Source organism: Austrofundulus limnaeus, unplaced genomic scaffold (genome assembly GCF_001266775.1).
Source record: "Austrofundulus limnaeus strain Quisiro unplaced genomic scaffold, Austrofundulus_limnaeus-1.0 Scaffold109, whole genome shotgun sequence".
Taxonomy (NCBI): domain Eukaryota; kingdom Metazoa; phylum Chordata; class Actinopteri; order Cyprinodontiformes; family Rivulidae; genus Austrofundulus; species Austrofundulus limnaeus.
The window spans coordinates 1,017,021-1,024,282 of NW_013952511.1; the positions used below are offsets into that span (position 1 = coordinate 1,017,021).

A 7,262-nucleotide genomic window follows, 5' to 3' on the forward strand; every position below is an offset into this window, starting at 1 on the left:
CAGTGTGTGGTTTCCTGTCAGATCCGAATGGCATTAAATCCTCACTCCCAGAATTCTGGTTTTGTATGGTTTTATCTCGTCTAACAATCATCTTATTTAACATTGGTGGTTTTCTACTGACTTCGGTCTTTGAACACGAATATTCTTACAAACGTTTGCTCACTTTGTTGACCTCAGCAAGAGGGAAGCAGCTGAAAGGAAATCATTTCAAACCACATTATTAACCACAGCATGTTGTAATGACATTTAGTGTATAAAAACGAAGAGGTGGAATGGTTAGGAAGAGTATCAAGAACAATTTAAAGAGCGGGCTGACATGTCATCACACTAATGTCCCTTCTGTTCTGCCTCCAACACTCCCCTTGTCCTTCACCATCCCATGTCTTTCTCAGCTAAGAATAGGTATCCACACAGGTTCGGTTCTGGCAGGCGTGGTTGGAGTGAAAATGCCACGTTACTGTCTGTTTGGGAACAACGTGACTCTAGCCAGCAAGTTCGAATCGGGAAGCCATCCGAGGTGCATCAATGTCAGTCCGACGACATACCTGTAAGTACCAGAACAGTGCACGATGCTTGTTATGTTATAATAATGGATATTTTTTAGAAGTGTCAAACTGGTAACTATATTTTTGTTTCATTCAAAGTTTTTACTTCCCTTTTCCCGTCAACAGATTGCTGAAGGACGACCGCTCTTTTTCTTTTGTCCCCCGCTCACGCCAGGACCTCCCAGATAATTTTCCCAAAGAGATTCCAGGGACATGTTACTTCCTGGAGGCAGGCACGTCCCACAGCCACGCTTCTCTCACCAGCTCCCGCTCCGCCCCCCCGGCCTCCATGAGGAAAGTCTCCTACAGCATCGGGACCATGTTTCTAAGAGAAACAAGCTTGTAGAGTCACACACCGACCAGTTTGCACAGGTGTTCGTAATGTGAGCGACTGGACTTGCTTGAACTCGAGGAACATGTAGGAAACAGAATTTTTGGATATGCAAATGCAGTGGTAAAAACTCGGCTTTTCGGCTTAGGTGAAAAAGAACAACATGTCTCATATCTCCCCAGAGAAGTGGAGCTTTCCTTCTAATAAACTTGAGGAACATCAACTGCGCTGTTCTTTCATCCCTTAAAAATGAAGGTGGATGGATTTAATCAAGTTGCAGAGAAACTTTATTATAAAACGTGATGACCTAGCTGGATGTCCCAGCGTCAGACTTCGTGATCCTCCACCTCCCTGACCTGAAACCCTGACCTGAGTTTGGACTTCACAGCACTGGGTGAAAACATGACTACTGTTCCATTCATTCACCACAGAATTGTGCAAAGAGAACAAATCTACTTTTTATTAATGACGTGGGTGATGAAGAGTGAATCTGTGTGAATTTGTTTGTGGAAGATAGCCTCATTGCCACATGTTTGCTGCATCTTCTGGTGCCAGAAGTGTCAATAATAGCAAACACTACAGCTCCTGGTTCGCCATCTTTAAGTTAGGCCATGTTTTACCAACTTTATTTAAGAAACCTGCTGCTGTGTTTAACCTAAAAACTATCAAGCTAGAGCCAGTTGAGGATTAGTTTTGAGGTATGAAAAGAAGCAACTTCCAACAACATCCATACTAATCTAAATTTACAATCATCTATTATTAAATAAGCCCACTCGTTTCTTTGTAAGGTCTATGACTGAAAATATTCCCCATCTTTGTGCCTTCATACCTGTTAAAATCAGGACAATTATTAGATGGATTAAAGTAAAATATTAGAAAGTTGAAAAATACTTAATTTTTTTCAGTTTCCTTATTTGACAGTAAATGGCATGAAATGTGGATTTACACGTCAGTGGTTATAAACATTTAATAATGTAATGTTGCCATTTCTGAGTAGCCTTTTAAGGCTGGACCACAGTTCTCTGTTCACTCTGCAGTAAACATCTTCATGAGAAATCAGGTTGTTATTCAGTTCAGTCTCATTCTTCGTTTCCAACTGAGCTTTTTTGTTTTTGTTTTGGTGCTGATGTTGTTCGTTTAGGCTTGTTTCGTTAAAAAAAAAATAACAAAAGCCAAAATGGTGAAACTGTTCTGATTAAGGTTTGACAGTTTTAGCCCCCGTAACCTTTTATTTTTTATTCTTTTTCATTTTTGTGTCTTTGACATTGTCCCCTTAATGAAATTGATCTTTTTCAGCCTCTCCTGACATTGTTACTGAGAGTTTTGCTTTTGGGAGGTCTGTGGTAAAGTTGGKCTGCTTTGGTTTAATTTACACAGTTTTTTACTTTACACATCATCAGATTTACACATGTGGATTTATTCCTGCAGCCATGTTTCAGCCCATATTAGTTAACACAACAGTCTTAGGGTCACTCACCTTCAGGAGAAGTAATTTTCCTTTGTTGCCCTATTTTGAGATTAAACTAATTGAGATTAAAGTAAAAATGGTCAGAATAAAGCAGTATCATTTCAAGAATAAAATTAAGTTTGAGGGAGCAGTGAACTATGTTTTTATTTTTTGTTATTTTTTCACTGGTAAATTTCATACCCGCATAAGCTGCTAGGATTTTTGGAAAATATATTTAAAGGTTATATGTAGCTCCAGATAAAAGCTACAAAAATTGTGTTTATGTGCCAAAGTGGAAAGAATTTGATCTGGGCAACTTTATTCTTGTTATTTTGACTTTATTGTTGAAATATATTTAAACTTCATTTTCAGCATTTGGACTATAAAAGGGACACTTTTTTGTCACTAAGCCTCTGTTGAGCTTTCATGCCACCAGGGGAAACAACTTGATTTATTTGTTTGTTTGACGAGACAAATCCAGCACTCTTCCTTAAAAAATGTAGATGATTTACTTTTACACTTTTTTATTCAGATCTAATGATACACAAAATATACCACCAATAACAAATTTGTCCTGTACAAAATCATAGTATGCACTTTCATCAATTTGCTAAAATGTTTATTTTTTTTTCGTAATAGCTTCTTAAGGCAGAAGTAAAAGTTATCCATCTAAATTAACAAATTAAATTAAAGTGTACTTGTTTGCTGGCAGATTGAGTACAAATTCCTCAGTAAAAAGATAAATGAGGACTCAGCGTAACCCAAACGCTGGAATGTTTTCTGGATGTTAAATAGTGAAGAGATAAGGTTTTGATACTTGGATGGTTCTGAAGTATTTTACATATGATTATTTACATGTTTTAACTGAAAGTAAATAACTTCCATAACATTCAATCCATTGTTCTTTATTAATAAAGAACAAATCAGGATTTGAAAAAGTAACTTACAAAGTTCTTAGTTGGGATTTGTTCTTTATACAACACAGATTTGTTAACATAAACCTAAATGATGCAAAAATATAAGCAAATGATCATTGATATTTAACTAAGTTCTAATGCTGTGTGTGCTTATATAATGTTTTAAAAAGTCTTTATTTTACCATTTTTACTGCTGACAAAAGATTACTTCTCAAAACTGTTCATAAAGCAGCTTTAAGTTCATATTTACAACATAAATGTCAACCCAATGGACAACATTGTGCCAAATGATGTAGCAAAACATAAAATAATGTACCAAACAAAATCAGAAACCAGCACAAGGTTTATAATGTTTTTAGACTTTAAATGGAAATGTTCATCAGAAATACAGGTCATAAAACAAATGTAAGGGTAATGTTGGGCTTATATTTCATAAAACAAGGCAATTTTTTACCAGGTTTATGAAAAACTTCACTCATTACTGGTAATGGAAAGTGACTCAGACACCAGCAGAATGACACGATGAAGATGTTTGTTTTTAATCACACCAAGGTTTAACAACTATGTATTAATGTCACTGTGTGAAAATAAGACTGAAATAACTTAGGTGTATTTAAAAAAAAAACCAGATGGTTAAATTTATCAAATCATATGTGGTACACCAATTTATTTGGAAATACTGGTGTATCTTTTTCATGTATTAAATTAGTGTTTTCTAATATTTGGACATTGAAAGGACATTAAAATGAATAATATAATAATAAAGCCATTTGTTTAGTTAAAATTGTTACTATTTTTATTATATGAATTACAACATAACAGTGAAGTTATTATTGCCTATAATGAACTTCAGACATTGTTTTTAAGTGTTAATTTATTATTGCCACAGTTCATTCTTGTCTAAAACTAAAATAAATCTGAGTGAATGTTTGAAACATTTGTCTGGTGGTGGCAAAAACACTGAGCAGTTTTATTAAAGAAGAAAATAACAGTATATTTTTATGAATGTTTTCCATCTTCCCCATGGTTGTATCCAAATTTATGATAAAACAAACAAAAAAGCGGTAATTATTTTTAAATTACAACATTGCAACAGTTGCTTTGTTGACATGTTGTTTGAGTCATAAAGCAAACATACACTCACCGGCCACTTTATTAGGTACACCTGTCCAACTGCTCGTTAACACTTAATTTCTAATCAGCCAATCACATGGCGGCAACTCAGTGCATTTAGGCATGTAGACATGGTCAAGACAATCTCCTGCAGTTCAAACCGAGCATCAGTATGGGGAAGAAAGGTGATTTGAGTGCCTTTGAACGTGGCATGGTTGTTGGTGCCAGAAGGGCTGGTCTGAGTATTTCAGAAACTGCTGATCTACTGGGATTTTCACGCACAACCATCTCTAGGGTTTACAGAGAATGGTCCGAAAAAGGAAAAACATCCAGTGAGCGGCAGTCCTGTGGGCGGAAATGCCTTGTTGATGCCAGAGGTCAGAGGAGAATGGGCAGACTGGTTCGAGCTGATAGAAAGGCAACAGTGACTCAAATAACCACCTGTTACAACCAAGGTAGGCAGAAGAGCATCTCTGAACGCACAACATGTCGAACTTTGAGGCAGATGGGCTTCAGCAGCAGAAGACCACACCGGGTGCCACTCCTTTCAGCTAAGAACAGGAAACTGAGGCTACAATTTGCACAAGCTCATCGAAATTGGACAAGAGAAGATTGGAAAAACGTTGCCTGGTCTGATGAGTCTCGATTTCTGCTGCGACATTCGGATGGTAGGGTCAGAATTTGGCGTCAACAACATGAAAGCATGGATCCATCCTGCCTTGTATCAACGGTTCAGGCTGGTGGTGGTGGTGTCATGGTGTGGGGAATCTTTTCTTGGCACTCTTTGGGCCCCTTGGTACCAATTGAGCATCGTTGCAACGCCACAGCCTACCTGAGTATTGTTGCTGACCATGTCCATCCCTTTATGACCACAAAACCATTACTAGCGTGGTGTACCTAATAAAGTGGCCGGTGAGTGTACATACTGAGTTATTGGAGCATAAATGTTGTATTGGTGGTGTTTAAACTCAGCTTCAGCAGGAACCAAACTCTGCTTAAATAAAGGATGTTACGGCAACACTCCACCCACACAACTCATGTCCAACACTCAACTCTCCAAGTCTGTAATCCTTGGATTAATATTCAAAATGGTTCAGCCTAATCTTACTTCTCTCGCTGTCCTGGTGCTGAGGTGTTGCAGGTACACTCTGATTGGTTACAYTCTGAAACAGACAGTTTTCAGTGAGATACAAGTCTTTAGTTCAGTTATGATCAATAATAAAATTATTACAAGGGTTCAGTGAATGCTGCAGGGGATTTTAAATGAAACCACCACTAAAGAGAGTTTATTTCTGTTGAAGTGGGATCCTGAACAATCAATACCTTACCTGTKGCAGATAGCTCATTGAAACACTTCAATTTGGAGGAATTGAGGAATTTTCACCAGATTGCTAATGCTGTTGTGTTAAAATAGCTCAAAGATTTCAGCGATCCATGCAAATGCTGTTTCATAAACCTTTACATCGCAGTCGGTGTGTTGCAGAATGTGGGTATTTTGGCAGAAAAATCATGATGGACGTGCCTCTGAAGTGCTACAGCTAGCTGCTTCTGAAGCTATGCACTCCTGCAAATAACCAAAAAACTTTTACATTAATAATAGACATAATGTTGTAAATGACTGTGGCATTAAGATTACTGAAATATTATTTACTTGAACAACAGCTAAGATACTGATTGTCCATAACTTTTTCACCAAACTCCATTATTTCTTTAAGATATACATCATAGTGTCCCTTCTAATCAGATGCATATAAATGTTTTCCAGAAGTTACAATATGGACATGAGAACACCTTTTACCCCAAATCCAAACTGTGTTCTGTGTGCCTGAAGGAGTTTGGAAACATAAAAAAAACAAACCTTAAAGCAGCTTTTTAGTATGTGTTTCACTTACAGACTGACCGCCCCCCAACACCCTCAAGGTATATCTTCCTTTCAATTACAATAAAACATTTATTCATGCTTTTTCAGTCCATGTCTTATTTTGAACCAGTAGCTTTGAATACTGTATGTTTTTATCAGAAAAACAATGAAAAATATCTTAATCTAGAGTAACTCACAGAAGAATAAGTCCAATCKGAGCCCTGCTTGTTTAATTATGAACACGGTAAATGGTTTTCACATACTCTATCTTCTGGGTCAAAAATAAATTAATCAAAAAGCAGTTTTGAATAAAAAAAATAACAAAAAACAAACATTATCCTGCTCATCCTCTGTCTGTGAAAAAACAACATTTTTTTAAAAAAACGGTAGCTTTGGTGATGTTTGATCACCGGTTTTTCACCCTTTTTTTTAAATCCCTTGGACATGGACCATGTTTGAGTCTGCAGTTGGGATCAAATGTTTGCTGTATTTTTGGAGTGATTGATGACAGCTGTTGGTTTCTGACTGGTGTTTAGGGCGCATCTGTCGTATATAATGTAAATAAAAAAAACAGCAAGTATCTTTAATAAAAAAAAAAAGGACGTCTGTGTGTCTTTATTGTGAACTCATCAACACACATTTAAACCAATAAGAGGCTGTTGTGAGCCTTTTTCAGGAGTGTTGTCATCGATCACAGACGACCAGCTTCAGGTGTTTTGGAAGAATGACTCATCATTTGTTGAACCACTGACTAATCTGAACCATTCACTGTTGTCCTGTTCACCTTAGTGTCCATCCCATCCAAAATGATGTTGTGGAAAATACTTATTTAACAAAAAACAGAAATACGTGGTCCAAGAATGAAGGTACTCTGTTGAACGGTCAGCTGAGTTTTATTGCAACACCAGGAAACACGGAACAACGTAGAGCCATCAGACTGTCCCCCTGCTCTCTGCTCCTGCTCCCTTTGAGGCAGTTGAGGCCTCATATATACTGTTTAACAAACACCATTACTGCATCTTAATAAAGCGAGATTTCATCCTAAGGA

The 7,262-nt window shown here is 37.1% G+C and overlaps 1 protein-coding gene across 1 annotated transcript in view; it reads left to right on the top strand.

Moving 5' to 3' along the window:
• Positions 1-4,024, top strand: part of gucy1a2 (guanylate cyclase 1, soluble, alpha 2) — a gene marked incomplete at its 5' end in the record, with an annotated part of 35,491 nt that extends 31,467 nt beyond the window's left edge. Inside the window, 2 exon segments of the mRNA XM_014014054.1 lie at positions 393-547; positions 672-4,024. Coding sequence (XP_013869508.1) covers positions 393-547; positions 672-891 — 375 coding nt within the window.
• Between the last annotated feature and the right edge of the window lie 3,238 nt (positions 4,025-7,262).